A 20,437-nucleotide genomic window follows, 5' to 3' on the forward strand; every position below is an offset into this window, starting at 1 on the left:
CGCCTAGTTTTACTCCCAGGAGGGCCGCAGCTGCACATTGTCTTCATCTGGTTTTATACCCAAAAACCTTTAGCAAAGCTAAGATGGTCCTTGTTAGTCAGTCACAACACAAGCTAACAGAAACAACCCTCTCAGGCTTTTGGTGGGGACAGAATTTTCCCACCCACCCTGGGCTGAGCTCACTTGGCCCAATTGGTGAGGAGGCTGCTGTAGCCTTGAAGCCTGGACGGGTTGAAGCAACACACAGAGATGGCCTCACGAATGCGTGCAGTCTCTCTCAGCCTCACAGAAGGGAACTTTACAGGCTGCTGAGACGCAGAAGGAAAATGGATTACATGACAAATGGGTTGCATTTTCATGCATCTCACTTCCTTACTTTTCCTCTCTTTTCTCTGAAGTTCCCCATCGAACAGCTGCCATTGCTTCTGTAGTTTGTTTTTCAAAAGGCTGAGCCTTCCTTCAGCTATGTCTGCTCTCTCTTTCCACTACTCTTCCTCTAGTCTTTAAGGGTGTTGCACACTGCACATTTCCTGCCTGTTTTCCATACAGGTGGGTTTTTAGATCATGATATCCCTCTGACTCAAAGCACACACTTGCTCCTGTATCTCCCACATCTTCTGCTCTTGCTTAGCAACCATATCAGCGAACGTCCTTACATCCTGCCAAACAGTCCAGGTATCAGCTTCTCCTTTCTTTTGAAAATTAGTTTTGGGGAAATTTTAGTTATTAAAGAATCAAATTATTGGCATGCCTTTGCAAGGGACCATTCCCCCTGAAATCAAGTTTTCTAAGTGCCCAGAGTTCAACGCCAAAAGATCCCTCAGGTATGTGTTTGGTTTTCGTGTATGTGATATGCGTGCCCATGTAAATTAAAGCATACTTTGTAACAATAGACTGACAGACATAAATACACACTCACAAACAAGCATAACAAAAACATAATTGCATAAATGGTTGAAGTCCTATCATTACTTTTTTATATATAAAAACAGGGAAAGCTTTCAAATGAAACATGGTTTTTCAGTTATGCAGCAAGGTTTTAAAGTGCATATTTAAGACACATTAAGGAGAAATAAATAATCTGAGTTTTCTTGCAGGATTTATTTGTTTTATTGAATATATTTTTAGGTTACCTTTCAGGGTATCTATACTCACAAGGTGGCTCACAACGTGATCAGTGACACATAGCAACATATTCCAGATTAATAGAAATGTAAAGCAATATCAGTTATAATAGAACCACATTAAAATTAGCAGAGATAGATAAAATAATCCTGAAAACTCAGCACCATAAAATTATCCAAATGTAACAAGCATGTTCTTATGGCTCTCCATGACAAATATCCTGGAAGTAAGAATGGCTGGCTGGGTGGTATGCTAAACAGAAGCACTTCACACTACGATACTTTACTGGAGGTTCCACTTGTCCCTTCTATTGACAGTGTCCAGGGGTGAGTGCCAATCTTTGTGAAGCCAAAATGACACCACACATGTACAGGAGATACCATTAGGCTTGGCAGAACCTCAACATTTATAAAAGTACACAATAACTTTAGGGTGGGGGGAACCCTAAGAGGGCAACAAAACAGGACAAAGCAGCCTAATGTGGATGGAGCATGCTCGGTGGCCACAGAATGCTCTCCATCTGTTGTGGGGAAATGTAAAATTGGGCAGTAGGGGGAATGGAATGGACATCTGAGAAGAGGGCACAGCTGGCTGGTTCAAACACTGAACATGAACACTCTGTTCTGAAAATCTATTTTGCTGGAGGTCCCTTCCTCTTCCCTGTTCATAAACCTGTGCGGGATATCTGGCTGTCTACTACCAAAGATGGAATATTCTTAGCGTTGCATCTCATCTTAATCCTTATCTTTGCGCCTCATCAAAATGTTTGTTTTGAATTCACGAAGGCCTCCTCCTTTTGCATTAGCTCCATTTTTCCTTCTAACGTCTCTCCAAGCAGAGCTGAGGCTGGCGGGTGGTTCAACCCCCTGCGCTGGCAGAGTTGAGGTGTTCCATAACGAGACGTGGGGAACGGTGTGTGGCAACGGCTGGGACCTAGGTGATGCCCGCGTTGTGTGCCGGGAAGTTGGTTGTGGAGATGCTTTAGCAGCAGCAAGCGGAGGCAAGTTTGGACACGGATCTGGTCCCAGCTGGATGGATGAAGTGAACTGTACCAGGGAAGAAGACAGCCTAAGGGAATGCCCATCAAAAGCCTTGGGAGAGTCCAGCTGTGACCACAGCAAGGCTGCCAGTGTGGCATGTGCAGGTAATCATCACAGGACCGTGGAGATAAAAAGGCCAGTGAATTCCAATACTCCATCTGCATGCCTTGAGGGTGTGCCATAGAGTTGCACACTTAGCTCTGGGGCAGTAGCACCTAATCCAGAACCAAGTGGGGCCAGCATCTCACAATCTTCAGGCCAAATATCAATCCATAGGCCAGCTACCAGCCCATGTGCTTGCACTTTCCCCCTTGCAGAAACAGAATTAGAAGGCAGGCAGAAGGGGAAGGAAAACATGAAACCGAGAAAGGGAAAGTTTTATCAGAATGCGGTGGGTGCCCTTATGCAGTGAGCACAGCAATTGAATTATGTACATGAATTTTATGTGCTGCTCAACTGATATACACCAAATTGTGTATATCTGTACACCTCAAAACAATCAAGAACACCGTGTTCTAGAAGGAGAGGCCAAAGACTTTGTGGCAAAGGAGATATACAGTACGAGCGCTCCAGAAATATTAAACTTTGCTTCTGTTTATTTCATTAATCTTTCTTAGAACTACCTGAGGTTAGATTAGTAGATGGCCCCCATCAGTGTGCTGGAAATGTCGAGATATTCCACGAGAAACTCTGGGGAAGTGTTTGTGCCAAGGACTGGGATCTTTATGATGCCACGGTTGTGTGTCAGTACCTTGGCTTTGGCCCTGCCATCTCTGCTGCACACCATTCTTGTTTTGGAAGTGGAACTGGTCCCGTCTGGCTGGATGGCATTGACTGCACAGGAACAGAGAGTGCCATCAGCCAATGCAAAGCAAAAGCATGGGCGGATCACAGCTGTTTTCCCAGACAGGAGGCTGGGGTTGTATGCCAAGGTGAGGGTTATTCATGCACATTCAAAACTGAAGGACAAGGCGTGGGATGTCCTTATCCCAGTATTTTCTATTAGTGCAAACAGTAAAAGAATGCATCATGAACTGCTGGACAAACAAGTAGCTTACTTTAGGTTTTCTGCATGAAGGTTTGTAGGCAAACCGTACTTTGTCAGATGCAGTAATGGACAGAAGCAAGATTGGCTGGTCAGTTATAAGCAGGTGGAGAGTGAGCGCTCTGTTTACATTTAAAGAGACTACGTATCATTGTAGATGATATCATTGAATCACAGATATATAAGGATCCAAATGGCCACCTCGTCCATCCTGTTCCTGTGGGGTTGGATATTCATCCACCATCCCCACAAAATGGAAAGAAAAGAATAAAAACAACCCAAGCAATCCAGGGTTCAGTGTGCCACGGCAGGTTCTGGAAACAGAGACCTTCAGGCCAAACCGCATCTGCAGAGACGCAAGGAGCTTTTCTACATGAGGCTGTTAATCTCCAGGCAGTAGATAGTAATGATAGAATCCCCCCTACCGCAGACGACTCACAGATCCCCACACAAACCAGCAGCCCATCCTCTGGCCGATGGAGGTGCAAGTAAGGGCGTCGCTAAACTCGAAGGCTCTGAATGACTTTAGCTTCGCAGCCAGAGGTCGAGACCCCCAGAAGCGGGGTGGGCTTCCCCTTGGGCCCTCAGCAGTCAGTTAGATCAGGTATCCCTTGCATCTGGCATGCAGCATCTGGCATGGAGCAGGGAGGGAGGCACTTGCATTGTTGCGGAGACGCCCCTGTGTCGCAGGGAGACTCTGGTGGAGGGACGAGGGCCACGAGTCACTTCACCTGAGCTCGAAGGGCTGACACGTACCTGGGTGAGGGGGGGGATCTCTGGGAGGTCGTTCCGCCTTTCCTTGTCTCCCCCTCTACCTTCCTGTCTTCTTCCTTCTTCCTCCTGCAAGGGATGAGGACCATGGGGCTGAGCTCCGCCAACCGACCTTGAGAGGGACGTTTGCTGTATCTCCAGCAAAAGGCTGTTCCCAACCCACCGCTCAAGTGTGTTTTGTCTACACCCGTGCCGACGGATGGGGGGTGGGGGGCTGATCCAGGCTTCAGAATCCTCAGTGAATTGATGAGCCATGTTGACTCCGCCTGTGCCCTGGGCCCATCCTGTCCTCTGATGCTGTTTCAACCAAGAAGAGAGGGGACGGTCGGCTGGGCCCAGCACATGGCGAGCCTGCAAAAGCGGCCTGGCGCTGGCTGCTCCGGGAGGACAGAGCCCCCATGGAGGAATTCAGCTGAGGATTCAGCCCCCACCCCCAAGGATTATGGCCTCTATAGCAGTGGACAAAAAACTTCAAGGTTGTTATTCTGACACAGCGTCAGAGATGCAGTGAACCGGTTCCTAGATGAGATCAACAATCCTGCAAACGGGGGAAATAACAAACAGACAAACAGGACTAAGCCCAGGAGGCTCCAGACACTGAGAAAGACGTCAGTGCGGCTCAGAAGCTCATTCCACATCTGCCTCTCACTTCAGCAGGAGCTCCTTTCTTCTTTCCTTCCTGCCCCCTGTGGCAGACCAGGGAAATCTTTCATATTTGCACCATCCAAGCCCTGCTGCCCAATTTGGACATTCCATCATCAACTGCCTCCAAGAGAATTCCGGAGTTTAAGCTGGGATGCCAGTGGCTCACATCACACAGTTTGGTCCCCTGGCCCGAGAGTATCAAGTGCATCTGATCTCTGAGGTTTGCCCGATGAGAACCAGCAATGCCGGGCTGTCGCTGATTGATCCGTGGCACCTTTTATTGAAGAGAAAGGAATCCAGACAGAGAGTGCCCGTGCTAAATGTATGGCTACGTCCAGGGGTGGCTCGTGGACAGTCGGACTGGGGGGCAGAGCAAGGGTCAGCGGGGCGGAGCCCTGGGCTCACTGGGGGTGGCGCCACGGATCACCCTGGCAAAGGGATCCCCGCTGTGCTGAGGGCCTATGCATCCTTGCCCAGCCCCATTAGCCAGAGCTGGCTCTCCTGGCTGCAGCTGCTGCAACAGTTAATGCATTATAGACGGCTGGGCAGCGCAGCAGGCACAGCATTGCCTAGAAACGCTACGTGGTGCGACAGGCTGAAGGGCACGAAGATTGGCAAGGCCATGCAGCATCGGAGTTTTTAAGGCATTACATGGTGTAGTCAAGGAACACAAGGAGAGGGGCCTGGGGAGGCAGAAAAGCTGGCCAGCCGGGCGGCGTACAAGCATTTCTCAGAAGGAACGGAGTCCTGCCGCGGCCCAGACCCCACAGAGGCAGCGGAGCACCAGACAAAGGCCATAGCTGCTTGTGGGTGGGGAATCCATTCAAAGTAATCTGGATGAATTTACTCTACTACAAGCACAGAATAAATCCATAAAGATACATTTAATGTGAATCCCCATTTTTTTAAACTTGAACCACAATCGCAGCAATGAAATTTGAAAGCAGACAACTAGTTTTCCTTGACCCCAGATCCACTAATGAATTTTGTAAAGCCAAGAACTGTTGAAGTACAGAACTACCATGGAAGGAATCCAGACAAAGGGATGCCCATGTTAAATTTACAGCTATGTCTTCCTCTTAGCCTTGTAAAAAAGGGTACTGTAGAACAATTCTCTTCATAACAAAGCCAGGTATGGCATCAGATAAAGTATCAGAAAGGCAACAGTAAAACAACAATAAAGTAAAGTTACAATAAAAGTACATCCAGATTGTAAAAACAACAGGTGTGTTTTGAGAAAACAGCCTCACAAGACAGGATGGAATGAAGACATGATCTTTGTGTCACAAACAAGCCGGCAACATGTCAAGGGAGGCGAAAATGTTTCTATAAGTATGTTACTGTTGTTTATCTTGAAAAGACACTTTGAAGTGTAACCATCTTATTTACAGTAGATCTACGAAGAGATAGGGTTGACATGCATCCGTGAGATTATAGAAAAGAAGCATAGATAATGTGGCAAAAACAGTCTAAACACATTTGATAGCTTCCAACAAGTATATAAGGAGATTCTGAACATGCAGCAGCGGAGCTGTCCTCTTGGATCAGCTTCCCCATGTGTTGCCTGTAGAATCAACCTGGTAAGCTTGGTATTGACTGTCACTGAAACTAACACTTGCTCTTGCTTTGGTTAGAAGACTTGGATGAAGGTGTGGTTAAATGTGTCATGTGTTTGAATCTATGCATGTACAAGCTTTCTATTTAGTACTGTCATGCTGATATTGTTATAGTAAAACAGACAAAAGACTAATCTTGCCTGAGCGCGTGTTGCCTGGAAAGAAGAATTCTGTATAACCCATATTGAGACTGACGTATCACGCTTGCTGTATGATGGTATCTGGCTGTGTGAGGAATCTGCAGTAAACCTGTAATCAGGGGTTGCCAACGTACTGACAATATATTTTGAGAGACCCTCTGAGCCAGGGCAAAATGCCACATCCCTAAAAACAAAGCCAGTCTCTCCTTTAAATTGGAAGGCAACTGGGGTAAGATAGGGGAAAGGAGAGGGAAAGCAGACTTCTGAATAGGAAAGAGGGAAAGCGAAGGGAAACCAGTGGGCAAAATGCATCCCAGGTGGACTGCTCCAAGTGGGAGCCCATTATCAGAAACAATAATATCCAAACTCTGATAACTTAAAGGAAGTCGGTCCCAGTCACATCTTTTCATTTCCTAGTATCTTGATAGAGCCAGTGTGGTGTAGTGGCTAGAGTACTGGACTGGGAGTCGGGAGATCCGGGTTCTAGTCCACACTCAGCCATGGAAGCCCATTGGGTGACTTTGGGCCAGTCACAGACTCTCAGCCCAGCCTACCTCACAGGGTTGTTGTTGTGAGGCTAAAATGGAAGAAGGAGGAGGATTATGTATGCTGCCTTGAGTTCCTTGGAGGAAAAAAGGCAGGATATAAATGAAATAAATAAATGAAATAAAATAAATAGAAAGTAATTCCTTCTTTTCTTCCTCCCCACCTCTCCAAATCCCAGAGTTATCCATTTTAATGTTTAAGCTGACAAGAGGAAGGTGCAAGATGAGCAAAGAGAATGCTCTTTCACACAACACACACACACATCTCATGGAACACTCTGCCATGTGCTATTTTGATGACTAAATATGGCATTTTAAAAATTCCCCCCCAAATCATGGAAGATTGGTCAACAAGTGAGTATTAAAAATGACAGGCAGAAACTCAGTCAGAGTGCGCCTCTGACTGATCAGGATTTGGGAACAAACAGAAGGAGATGTGTGCTGTCCTACTGTGGTTTGAACCTACATGGGGAATCTGACTGGCCACTGTCAAAGACCGAGTCTGGGAACATTTGACATTTAGAGGCTGTCCTCAAAATGTTGCTTGTTTTACATTCTTAAAGCCCCATTGCGTTGATGTCTACTGCAACTGACATGTCTTTCATTGAATTTTGTCTACATAGGGATAAGGCTGGCTAGTGGTTCCACCCCCTGCACTGGCAGAGTTGAAGTGTTGCATATACGAACATGGGGGATGGTGCGTGGCAATGGCTGGGACATGAATGATGCCCGTGTTGTGTGCTGGGAGATGAACTGTGGACTGTTATAGCTGCAGGAAGTGGCACTACATTTGGGCAAGGATCTTGTCCCATCTGGCTGGAGCAAGTAAACTGTACAGGGGAAGAAGGCCGTCGAAGGGAATGCCCCCCAAAAGCCCTGGTAGGATTCATCTGTAACCACAGCAAGGATGCTTATGTGGAGTGTGCAGGTAATTGTCATAAAACCAAGGAAATAAAATTTTAAAAAATGAGTGAAATCTGCCTGCCTGAAGAATGTCACATATTGATGCATACTTTGCCCTGGGACAATATATCCAGAACTAAGCGGAGGTAGCCAACGCGCAAACTCTAGGTCAAATACGTCACTTCAGAATGGTGCTACTGTCCTGCCAGTTATCAAGGGAAGTGTCTCCCTTGTAAGAAACAGAGGTATCAGAAAGACAGAAGGGGAAGGGCAAGGCTGGAAGGCAGTGACAGTAGAAAGGAGAAGTAGAGCATCCACAGTTGGTATGAGGATTTGGAGGGAGGGAGGAATTTGTGCCATGGCCCCTTGAAGTAGATGTGTATGTGATTCCATTTCTCTGAAGTTCTATAGATTGGCTAAGAGGTTATGGGTCTCTTTAAACAACCAGAGCATTTTCTTTTTATTCCCCGCAGAAAGCCTTGTATCCCTCCTGACAGAAGGGTGTTTTGAAGTCTGCAGGAGCTTTTTAAGGGTTAGGGTGCTTCAGTCACATTGTACGGGAAGACTCACTGGCAGGTGGCTTTTAGGAGAGGTCTTCAGAAATGAATCTCCCTGTTTCTGCCAGAGAGCTGCCTAGGGAAGCTGCTCTTGAAATTCCTCTCAAAGAGCAGGTGGCTCAGGGCCATCACATGAGCTGCCCTACTGGGGTGTGGAGGCGGGGATCCCATCCTATATTGCTGTTACTCTCAGTAACTGAATCTATGATGGGGGCTGAGACTGAGGCATAGGCTGCCACCCTGAGCTGCAGAGCAAGGGGAGAGGGAGATGGGGGAGGGGCTGGGTCTTCATGAGCCCGGAGTGGCAAATGGGCCAGTTCCTGAGATATAAGGGTCTACAACTGAAGGGCTGTTCAGAAGAACCCCCTCACCTGTTCAGTAGACACCTGAGGGGGAAGTGGGAATTAGGGATGAATGAATCTGCCAATTTCTGTTTCTCTCTGTTTCCCAGCTTTCCTATCTTAAGTTTGGTTCGTCCCATCCCTATATCATTTTGAGATTGGGGGGGGGGGATGCTAGCATAAAGAAACCTTATGCATTTTTATGTGCATTTATTTATTTATATCACTTCTATTGATACCCCTCCTAGGAGTGGTTAAAAATGCCACTCCTGATACACACATTTTTGTATGCAAGTTTGCCTAATATACATATCTGGAAGCACTTTTTTTCTAATATAATGCATTTTTGAGAATGATTTTTACTAATATGTGCATGTTTGTGCGCACTCTTCCCTTCTGTAAGGAATTATAATTTCAGTGTGTGTATAGGTCTGAAAGCATGAATTTCTCCTCAGTCCCTAGCAGGAACACACCTGCTAGCTTTGCCATTGAAGGCCGAGCTATCTGTGTCAAATCTGAGAAAAATGACCTGCTGAAAGTTCTTCTTTGTCATAGCCCCAAAGGCGAAGGAAGCAACTTTGGTCTGGAAAAGCAGACCAGAAGCTCTTTCAGTGATTTCTCTGCATTCTGCTACTTGGGTGTCTGTGGATCTGTTAACAGCAGCAGACTTTTGAAGCAGTGGGATGAGAGGGCCCACTTATCCCCTGGCATCAGGGGATACACTTATCTGCCACAAGGATGGATTTGAGGTTTCCTTTATGGGTATATAAAGCCGTAAACAACATAGGACCAGGATACGTGAGAGACGGCTTCTGCCTTCCCTACCTGCCTGGTCACTGGGTCATCAGAGGAGGCACACCTGGCAGCAATGCGTGGGCAAGTTCTCCATTTCGAGTCCACTCCGGCGGGAGCCTTCAGTGCACTGGCTCCCGCTGCATGGGAGGCCCTGACTGTTGATATCAGGCAGGCACTGGCCTGGTGTTGTTGTCAGTGCCCAGGGAATAGATTTTTATGTAAATAAGTCTTCCATGATTGACCAGCCATGGTTTTATTGGCATACTTTGATCCTAAATATTTTTATTCTACATGTTGACACTTTATTCCTTTTGTGTCATTACCCGCTGCTTAGGAATCTTGTTAATAATAGAGTGGTATATAAATATGGTATAATGAATAAATCAATACATCTGTGTCTCATTAGTGCCAGTTGCTCCTGCCTCCACCAGCACCTGGCAGTTAGGGGTGGCTGTTGCAGGGAAATCCGGTCCTTTTGGGGCTCATCAGATTTTTCTGCAGCCCCTGGCTCAGCTTACATTGGTGAGCCGAGCCACAGGCTTCCCCCCCCCCCGAAATCCGGGAACTTAATTGGGTTCCCCCCGCTAAAATCACCATTTAACCATCTGCACAAATTGGATCCCCAGTGTGGCTCCCACAAGTGCCATTTGCACAAATTGCAGTCATAATTTGCACAAATTATGCAAATTTGTGCAATTTGCAGCCATCATATATGAAATACTTTTTATGCCCCCCCAAATATGGAATTTCCGCCAGCTGGCCTGACTTGTTGTGCAATGAGTTGGGCCAGCTTGCGGAAGATGGAACGGAGTCCAGGGGGTGGAGTCGATGAAAGCCCATCAAGCTTCACCCCCCAGCTGGATTCCTCTGACATCCCTACTAACTGTTCCCCATGGGGGGCAGGTGCGCCCACACTGTGCCCTGGCTGTACTGAGGTGAAATGCACCTTCTGTTTTTTGGCATCCACAGCTCCTCCAGCATGTTCTCACTGGCTGCCTGGTACATGGAGGACACTATCCATCTGCCAAAAGCGATTCCGTAGCCGCCACCATTTGCGTCCCTGTAGTCAGCCGTGATAGGCTACATAAAGACTTACGTAGCCTATCATGTCTGACTTAAAAAAAAAAAAAAAGCATACGCAAATGGCGGCAGCTACGGCCACCGCCATTTGCGTTCCTTATTTTTGCCGTCTTAGTCTATGTAAATATTTGCGTAGACTAAGACAGCAAAAATAAGGGGAACGCAAATAGCGTAGCGGACGCTATTTGCGTTCCCCCTTATTTTCGCCGCCTTAGTCTACGTAAATATTTATGTAGACTAAGATGGCCAAAAATAAGGAAAGCAAATGGCGGCGGCTGTAGCCGCCATTTGTGTACACTTTTTTTTTTTTTTAAGCCAGACATGATAGGCTGCGAAAGTCTTTACGTAGCCTATCGCGGCTGACTACAGGGACGCAAACGGCGGCGGCTATGGCCACCGCTATTTGCGTCCCTGCTAGCCAACTGCTGGATGTCTGGCTGCTGGCGGAGCTGGCCAGCGGCTCCGCGGAATCCCCACGGAGCGGAGCCGACCGGCCAGGATTCCAGGGGGGAGGATTCCAGGGGGAGGGAGGGAGCACCTCCCCCCCCAGTGGAACCTGGCGGAGCCAGGTAAGGGGGATTTCGTACATCCCTACCTGTCAGTCATTTCACATCATGCTTGGCAGATGCCAAGAAGTGGCAGCAAGGTATTGGAGGAGACAGCGCGGCAGTGTCACAAATAGCCTGCCCTGTGCCCCCTAAGCAGGCCTGCTGCCTTCAGCTGTGGTGAAGGATTTAGTCCCATCATCCCCACTGAAGAAAGATTCAGCTGCCAGTCCAGTCAGCTTTTGTACATGGAATGTGTGGGCCCCCACCTTCTCCTTTGCTGCAGTGCAGCATGTCTTGGGCCAGCCTTGATGTGCCCAGACTGAATGCCCCCCATCTAACTGGGCATTAAAAAGGAAGTAGCAGAGGACTTGGTAAGAGCAGAGGTGAAATAAAACTGCTTTTTAACTTTCCAGGTGCGGTCAGATTGGTGAATGGAACAAGTTGTTGCTCCGGGAGGCTTGAGGTGCTCCACAATCAGCAGTGGGGGGCTGTGTGTGATCATGACTGGGGTGTGCAAAACAGTAAGATTGTATGCAGGGAACTTGGCTGTGGAGTGACCTTGTCGACTCCCCCAAAAGCACACTTTGGAAGAGGACATGGGCCCATCTCGGCGGAAGTTATCTTCTGTTTCGGGACAGAGCCTACCCTCAGGGACTGCTATGCACGTCATTCAAGAAATGGTGACTGCGACCATGATCAAGATGTTGGCGTTATGTGCTCAGGTAATGGGCAGGAAAGCACTTAAGGGCACCATATTGTCCCTGGGGAAAATGCCTACAAGTTCAGTCCTCAGTGTATCCCTCTTTTACACACCCCTCTCTTATTTTGTTGCATAAAACCTGAATCTGATTAGGTTCAAGCAGTGAATGATGTGGGGCAACACTGGAAGTCTTTTTCTTTCAGGCCAATATCCTGCTTCCTCCTCCTTTCACTGAGGGAAAGGGAGGGGGGATGGAGAGGAGGTGGTAGGGATGGGTGAATAAGTGATTTTCACAATTGCCATGATCCTCCAAACACCACCTTGAAGTTCACCTCACCTCATTTCCTGTGCTAAATTGCACTCTGTTTTCATTTTGTTCAAATGCAGAAAGTGCACATTGTAAATGGGAAAAATGCACATACAAAATTTAGGGAAAATGTGACCTTTCCATGAAACATGCACTCCTGTTCATGTTTGTAATTGGTATTGTAAATGGGACATGTTTGCTTGACTTGCAAACAGAAACAAAATTCTCGTACATCCCTAGGAGGTGGTATAATTTTGTGACTGACCTTTCCAGTGTCCCACAATAGTGTGACTTAACTCTTAGCTGACAAAAGCCTAAAAATATAGTTCTGTTTTGTGCTCTGTTCAGACCTCTTCTTCAGTAACCCTTGTTCAGCTCAATATTTCAGGTGGAAGGCAAGCTGAGGCAGAGAGCGAGCGAGCCTATGACCGCCTGTCAGCCACTACAGTTAGTCCTTGAGAGAAGCATTCAGTATTTCCTCCTAGAACAAGTCACCAACAGTGAGCACAGAGAGCTCACTGTAGCTCAGCTAGTCAGAGATGTACCAGGATTATGTCCCACCTTGCATTGCATTGCAGTGGGTGACCAACAGCTTGAGGAGCCTCAGTCACGAAAAAAGGGAGGATGAAGCAACATAAAGAAGAACTACTATGAGGCTGCAATCCTAAGCTCACCTACTAGGGAGTAAAACCCATTGAATACATCAGGACTTAACTTCTGAACAAATATTCCTAGGATTGCACTATACGATATTATATTGTTAGTATTTGACTCTGCAACATCGGGCAAAAACATGCTGTAATGTTAGTTATGTCTACTGGAAAGGTGGTGCAGTTATTATCTATACATGGTGGAAAGGTGAAAAAGTTGGTACATTTTGAGAGGATATCATAATTCACATAACTAGCATAATGGGGTATTTCATACAATTGAACCAGCTATGTATTCTTCGGGGAGGGGCTGGAAATAAAGTGTGTCATAAAAATTTACATCTAGCAGGGAATGTAACAACAGTGGTAGAAACGTTAATAGCTGCCAAGTGGTATTTGCCTGTGTGACAAAATCACCTGCTTATTATATTGATCTATTCTGTTGTATTCATATTAATGTATTTAGTTTTGCAGGGAAAGTATGTGCAGGCAAGAAGGGGTTGACTGTGAGTAGGATGGGGCTTGTGTGTGATTGGCTGTTTAGTTCAACCAACCAGGGAGGAGCGGGGTGAGTAATGTCACAGGAGGGTTTAATGTCGGTTTTGAGAGTTAGTTTCCTCCGATAGGGTTTGGAGTTCAACGGAGCACCATCGTGGATGGGGAGGGAGGATTGAAGGGGTGGTCAGGCAGGTTTAGGCTAATTAACAACATCTATGTAAAAAAATAATGGCGTCTATAACACTGAAATAACATCTTGTCAATAATAAACTTTTATTTTACTTCCTTGAGTTGGATCCATGTGCCAGCTTGGTCTTCGTTTACGCTATCTTATTCATGAACACATAATAGCCAGCACTCACTTCCCAAGTTAGAGGTAGCAGTAACAGTACTAGAATTGACACACTTGGTGTTAATTGTGGTTGGGTAAAAGGTTGGCCAGGTTAGTGGGTATAGCTGACGTGGCAGTGATGTCCCCCTCCTTTGGGCCTATTGTCCTAGGCATGAGGGGATACTAGGGGAAAGCCTGAGTAAAAGGACAGCCTGACATACCTGCAAGGCCTAGTACACAGCTTCAGTGACTAACATTTTTTTTGTCTATGAAGGACAGAAAGACTTTGGACTTCATTATTATTTATATGAAACAGAAATCGACATGGACCTTAATGTATATATAGTATTTCACTGCGAACATATCACAGAACTGCATAAATTTGGCAGTGGACTGTGTTTCTTTCCCCTTTCTTAAATTCTCTACTTAGTAAATGCACAGAGTGTGTGTCTTCTTTTCAATGAAAGATGAGAGAATAGTATGTTTTATTTATCTAAAGTAAAATGTGTGTTTGGAATGTGTATAGTAAACTGAAATGAAAAGGAGGATGGGGAACTAGGAAATGCAGAGATAACGGCGCCTTTAAACATTCCAGGAGGGGTCAGATTGGTGAACGGCAGAAACCGCTGCTCCGGGAGATTGAGGTGCTTCGCAACCGAGAGTGGGGGACTGTGTGTGGTCACTACTGGAATCTGCACACTGCTCAAGTTGTGTGCAGGGAACTTGGCTGTGGAGAAGCCTTGTCGGCCCCCACAAGAGCTTACTTTGGGAGAGGTGATGGAGATCCCATCTGGCTGTCTGCTGCCCAGTGTAAGGGGACAGAAGCATCCCTCAGCGACTGCCACCTAAGAGGTTGGGAAGAAGATCACTGTCACTGTGGAGAAGATGTCGGTGTTGTTTGCTCAGGTAATGGCTGGCGATGCACTAGTCGGTGCAATTAGGGATAGGTGAGACATTCATTTGGTTCACATTGGATGTGAACCTACTGAATTCACAGTTCCCCAAAATACACATGAGCTAGAAACAGTTATATAGAGAGATTGACGCTATTCAGAATTTTCAGGTGCAGTGCACGTGGAACTCCACATACCCTCAGAGATGTCAGAGGAATCTGTTATTGGGGTGAAGCTTGGCGAGTTTGCACCAGCTTGGCCCCCCAGACTTCGGTCCGACATCCGCCAGCTGGTCCGACTCAGCCTGCAGCAAGTCAGGCCAGCTGCCAAATTTCTGCCTTTGCATGGCAACGGCAGGGAGGGGCACTCATACATGAAGAGGCAACTTCTCCTAGAAATTCAAATGCTGTCATGGAGAATAGTTGATTCATGTAGAGGAACACAGAGGGCAGCTGGCTTAACTGAGGCCAAAACAGGATGTGCTCATGTTCAGAATAAACACAACTAGACTTAAAACTGGGAGGATCTAAATCTGGGTCTTCTCCACTACAGAGTGTAGCTCCTAGGCAGGCTCAAAGACCAGCAACTCTCATTTTAGAAATTAAATACTACATAAGAAGCATGATGGCGGGTGAGTGGATGGCTAATGGTGATCCCCAGTAGTCCTGATTCTTTTTCTTTTTCTTTTAATCTATTTTTCTTTTATGTTTATAAATGAAATAAACACTACCAGCAATATAATCAGAATCTTCAGTTTCCAACATTACAGTATTCTAAGAAAAAGAAAAAAGGGAGGATAGCAAAAGAAGGAAGAGAAAAAACGAAAAACGAAAAACCAGAATTATATTAAACTTCAATAAGAACAAACCTCATATCCAAACAGTCTTACAGCACAGAAATAGAAGCAAACAATCCATTTCCATTCGCCATAAATTACCATTCAGTTAACACATATTAATAAACATTAAAGGTTTAGCCAACAAAGAATAGTAGTAATAATCCCATAATTATATTATTAATAATAATACGAATAAAAAGGGGGGGAGAGAAGTTTAAGAACAGGATAAAAACAGGAACAAATCATTTGTATATTTTAAGTAATATCATATCTAAAATATATTTATATGTATACACACACATACACACACAAATATGCACTTTATTACAATATAACATAAAAAAGAGGAGAAAAAATTGCAAGCATTTATTTTGGCATACTGCCCAGACATCTTATCAGCTAAAGCCCAAACAACACTTCAAAAGAACAGTACAAATGGCTAAGTTCCAACTCCGTAGGCTGAGAGAGTTGATTCCCTTAATTTAATTTTAATACCAATTAAAAATGCTTCTGCAGCATCAGGATCCAAAAATCTTTTCATCTGGCCTTCAAAAAGAATACAAAATGTAGCTGGATATTTAATATGATATTGCAGGTTAATTTGCTTTGCCAGACTTCTTGCCTTGGTGAATTGCCGCCTTCTGTCAGCAATTTCTTTGGTATAATCATGAAAAAGCATAATCTTGTAATTTGCTGGTCCCCACCGGAGCTCACCTCGTACTCTTGTGGAGACTCGTGAAAACTGAATAACAACCATCCCAAAAGTCCCCTTAGTGCCACATATTGAACCGGGAACACGATGTGCATGCTCAATATCAACTAAAAAAGCAGATGGTAAAGCAAATAGCTCATGCAAAAGTTTATCCATAAATTCAGCCAAACCTATATCAATAGCCATGTCTTTAATACGAAGGATACGTAGATTCGCTCTGCGTGTGAAGGCCTCCAGTTGAGAGATTTGAGCAGACAAAACACTGTGAGACATTTTCATGGCTGTTTCATGAGCAGTAACCCGATCTTCAAGCTCATTAACCTTTGCGTCCATCTTTTGAAAAGAGATATTAATTAAATCCACAGTCCACTGAAGGGCAGTAATTGAGCCCTGAATTGTTTCAAGTTTCTTTGACTGCTCTGGTAGCTGAGAAGTCATAGTTTTTATCAAAGCAAGCAGCTCCTCTTCATCTCCGGCATTTCTAGAAACCTTTGCTGAGAAAGCAATGGGGCAGGGGGTCAGGTAGGTGGCATATTCAAGGCTTTCCTTTTTTCCTTTGGCACTGCCATCCTCCACTTTCTAAAGCACAACAAGCAAGTATAATTGTAGAAACAAAAAAACAAACATGCAGATTTAATTACCGGTCCTCAGATATTGCTGGTAGTTTAAATGCAGAAATGCTATTTGGAGCCAGTTATCCTTGTGTCTCCTAATTGCTTAGGAGTTTCAAACAGCATTCAGTAGACACTCCAGTGTCTGTTCTTAGAGTTCAGCCCCTCTGTTTCTTCACAGAAGCAACTGTTCTTCCAAGATTTCATCCGGATGGTACTGTAAGCTTCCCCTTTTAATTCCAGGGGAAGATAAAAAGGTTTCTCAACCTTTCCCCAGATGTTTGAGATAAGCAACCTGCGGCACTCCACAAGTCACTGCCAGACACCATGGCTCCAACCGGATATCTCCCAGGAGTCCTGATTCTTAACCACTCTGGCTAATCAGCTGGATACAAAGTCACAACCAAGATTTTGTGTCAGCCATGGATGTGTTACTGAGTTCTCTCTCTTTGCATTTCAGGTGAGCTCCATCTAGTGAATGGCTCTGGTCGCTGCTCTGGGCGGATCGAGGTGCTCCACAGCGAAGAGTGGGGGACCGTATGCGATGCCGGCTGGGATTTACATGATGCCCAGGTGGTGTGCAAGGAGCTGAGCTGTGGAAATGCCTCAAAAGTGTTCAGAGGAGCACACTATGGCCAAGGATCTGGTCCCATCTGGCTGCAGGGAGTTAACTGTACAGGAAAGGAAACAGGTCTGGAACAACGTTCCAAAGGGTCTTGGGGACAGCACAGCTGTGACCACAGCCACGATGCAAGTGTGGAATGCTCAGGTAAGTGTATGTGATAGGAGGTACTTAGCGAACCTTGGGCAGAGCTGAATCATCACCACGTTTTTGGAGATCAAAGTCTTATTTCATTACAGTCTGTTCTGCTGCCAAGAGAAATGTTCTAGATTAATGCTGGCTGGCTTAAGACTTCTCAAGCAAATAGGCTGTTGCTGCTCACAAATAGCGCCAGAAATATTCAGCAAAGTCCCAGACAGACAATGCTAGTATTTAACGTAGGGATGGTTGACAAACCTTCCCTGTCGAAGTGGGTGTGTATATTTTTAATGGATTTACCCCACCCGTCTCTCCAAGAACCGCAGGCAAACCCCAACAGTTTATAGCTGGAAATCCGTACATTCTGAGCTTGCAGTGCATTCCATGAAAAAAAAAAATTGTGCCCATTAAGATGTGCACTTTTGAAAAATGTGCAGAGAAAACTTTATATACATTTCTAAAATGCACACAAATATTTTAGTGAAAAAATGTGCATTTGACAGATGTGCACAAAAATACATCCATAACATCACACCCTGTATGGAAATGGGATGGAATGAGATTGGCAGTGGAAAAACAAGTATCTGGGTAAGACTGGGCTTGGTATATCCACCCACCCCTAATTTAAAATAGTATTGCATTCTCCCAAATCAACTTGCAACACCCCTCTCCCAATGTTACCTTTTGCTAGCCTTCTCCATAAAATGTCTACACTGAAATGGCACAACCTGTTTCCGCCCCTGCCAATCATAGCCTATCACTGTACAGTAAATGTATAAGGAAGTAGTTTGCATCAGCCATTAAAAAACCACTAATTTAATCAAGCCTCTTCTAGTCCTTAATGTCCATTGAGGAAACGTCATCTTCAGCTGCTAGCAAAATTCCTGGGAAAAAAAGAAAAAAGCACTCTTTAGACTCTGCTATGGCTAAGGCGAATATTGTACACTTTGGGTTAAAAGTATGAAACTTGGCAAAGTTATACCCTGACCCAAACTGGGGGTTGTCTCCACAGGGGATTTCCTGTGAGTTCGAGGTTGTTCAGGGCACATGATGTCGTGGCCATCCCACAGCCATCCTGTAGAGTTGTGCAGAAAAACTGTTTTTTCTGAGCCTACTTTTAGTTCGATTGTTTTCCTTAATTCGGCTTGTCTGCGCTTCTGTTGCAGTGTGTACCAACACTCGGCATTTACTTCAGCATGATAGCCCTGGCCAGAGGTGTGTCTTTCACCTCGCTGTCACCTCACTGACCCTAGTCAAGGGGTGTTTTCCCAATTCACCCAGAAGGAAGTCCCATCCCGTCCTAGGGTGCATACTCCAAGGGGGAGTGGGTAAGGGATTGCAGCCTAAGGAGACTAAGGCAACGATTGCACTCATGCCCCTGTTTATTCAAAGTACTACACATTCTGTTACCATGATAAATCTAAGGCTGATCCCATCATCAAGACCAGCTGAATTTCTCTACATATGCGGGCAGGAAGGATGGGCAAAGGCACACCTTTGGGTGGGGAACTGTACTACTTGCAAACTCAATTACAAGGTAGCCCAAGGGCTTTTTTTCTTTCCCTTTTGCATTTAAACAGTCACACCTTGGCTCAGCTGAACACCTGGCAGTGTAGCTGCTGCCATGGGTGTAGAACTACATGGGTGTAGTTTCTCCATGGTGAAAGCATCATGCTCAGCTGCACGCCTGGCACAAAAACATGGCATTGTTTTCACAAAGTGATACGTTTTATTAGAACTGGGTAAGCTTTTACTTTCCTTCATGTGAACAAAATCCTGATTAAATGTTCAAGAAGCAATGCAAACATGGCTACATTGCTCTTCACCACTGTGAAGGAAACGGTTTTCAGGAATAAGGAAACTTAAATAATGGTAGCGACGTTACAGATTTCACCAAGGCAACCTATGAACAGTACAAAAAGAAGGGCTGCAATTGCTTAACAACTCCAAGTAATGCTATAAAGCACCCAAATGTAACAATTTCATATGCGCATTTTATTGTACAATAAGAGAACATTCAAGTGTGCGTAGTAAGGCTCAATAACCCCATAAACAAAAAAGGGGAGATGCAATTAAACACAGACTGAGCTTACAAAATGTCCAGAATTTGATACATTCCAAGACAAAGTACTTGGGAGAGGCAACCAATCTCTCATCCTAGGACTACTTCCCAGCTATGACCAAAGAAAGCTAACTGTAGCTCAGGTAGTCAGAGACATCATGCCAACACATGTGTGATCCTTCTGCTTAGTTAGCACAATGACCACCCACCCACTTAAGTAGCCCCAGTTTGAACCCCACCCACCAGCCTTACTGAGCTTGAAGAAAGGGGGGATGGGGGATGGGGTGTGGAGAAATAACAGTGCCTTTAAACATTCCAGGAGAGCTCCGATTGGTGAACGGTAGAAGCCGTTGCTCTGGGAGATTCGAGGTGTTTCACAACCAGCAGTGGGGCACAGCCTGTGATGGTGAATGGGATATGAACAATGCTCAAGTCGTGTGCAGGGGACTTGGCTGTGGAGATGCTTTGTCAGCCCCCAAAGAAGCTCACTTTGGAAGAGGACACAGCCCCATCTGCGGGGTTGGTGTCAAATGTGAGGGGACAGAAGATGACCTGAGTTCCTGTCACAAACAAAATTGGGGACACCATGACTGCAATCATGGAGAAGATGCTGGTGTTGTGTGCTCAGGTAAGGGATGGCTGGCTTGTTAGTATTGGACAGGTAGATGAAGTGGCAACACTGCAGACTCTATGATCTAGCTAAGGATTGTACAAACATTTGTTTTGTACATGATCTACGAATTGTACAAACTTGTTGGTCCTGAGCACCAGATCCAGTGTTGGTAGGTGGCCTGGGGGATGCACAGGTACATGCATGGAGGTGCACATGCACAAACACACATGCACACATCCACACACACAAATGTGAATGCACCCACATACATAAATGCATGCATGCATACATACATGAACACCTATACACGT

The 20,437-nt window shown here is 45.5% G+C and overlaps 1 protein-coding gene across 1 annotated transcript in view; it reads left to right on the forward strand.

Moving 5' to 3' along the window:
- Nucleotides 1-83: 83 nt before the first annotated feature.
- The window catches only part of LOC146342046 (scavenger receptor cysteine-rich domain-containing protein DMBT1-like), a 38,995-nt gene continuing 18,641 nt past the window's right edge, over nucleotides 84-20,437 (forward strand). Inside the window, 11 exon segments of the mRNA XM_084807764.1 lie at nucleotides 84-195; nucleotides 550-675; nucleotides 1,964-2,269; nucleotides 2,783-3,097; nucleotides 7,551-7,685; nucleotides 7,688-7,861; nucleotides 11,565-11,873; nucleotides 14,236-14,274; nucleotides 14,277-14,543; nucleotides 17,152-17,460; nucleotides 19,806-20,141. Coding sequence (XP_084663890.1) covers nucleotides 84-195; nucleotides 550-675; nucleotides 1,964-2,269; nucleotides 2,783-3,097; nucleotides 7,551-7,685; nucleotides 7,688-7,861; nucleotides 11,565-11,873; nucleotides 14,236-14,274; nucleotides 14,277-14,543; nucleotides 17,152-17,460; nucleotides 19,806-20,141 — 2,428 coding nt within the window.

Source organism: Heloderma suspectum, chromosome 6, assembly GCF_057233095.1.
Source record: "Heloderma suspectum isolate Gila_16-S chromosome 6, 16-S_ref, whole genome shotgun sequence".
Classification (NCBI taxonomy): domain Eukaryota; kingdom Metazoa; phylum Chordata; class Lepidosauria; order Squamata; family Helodermatidae; genus Heloderma; species Heloderma suspectum.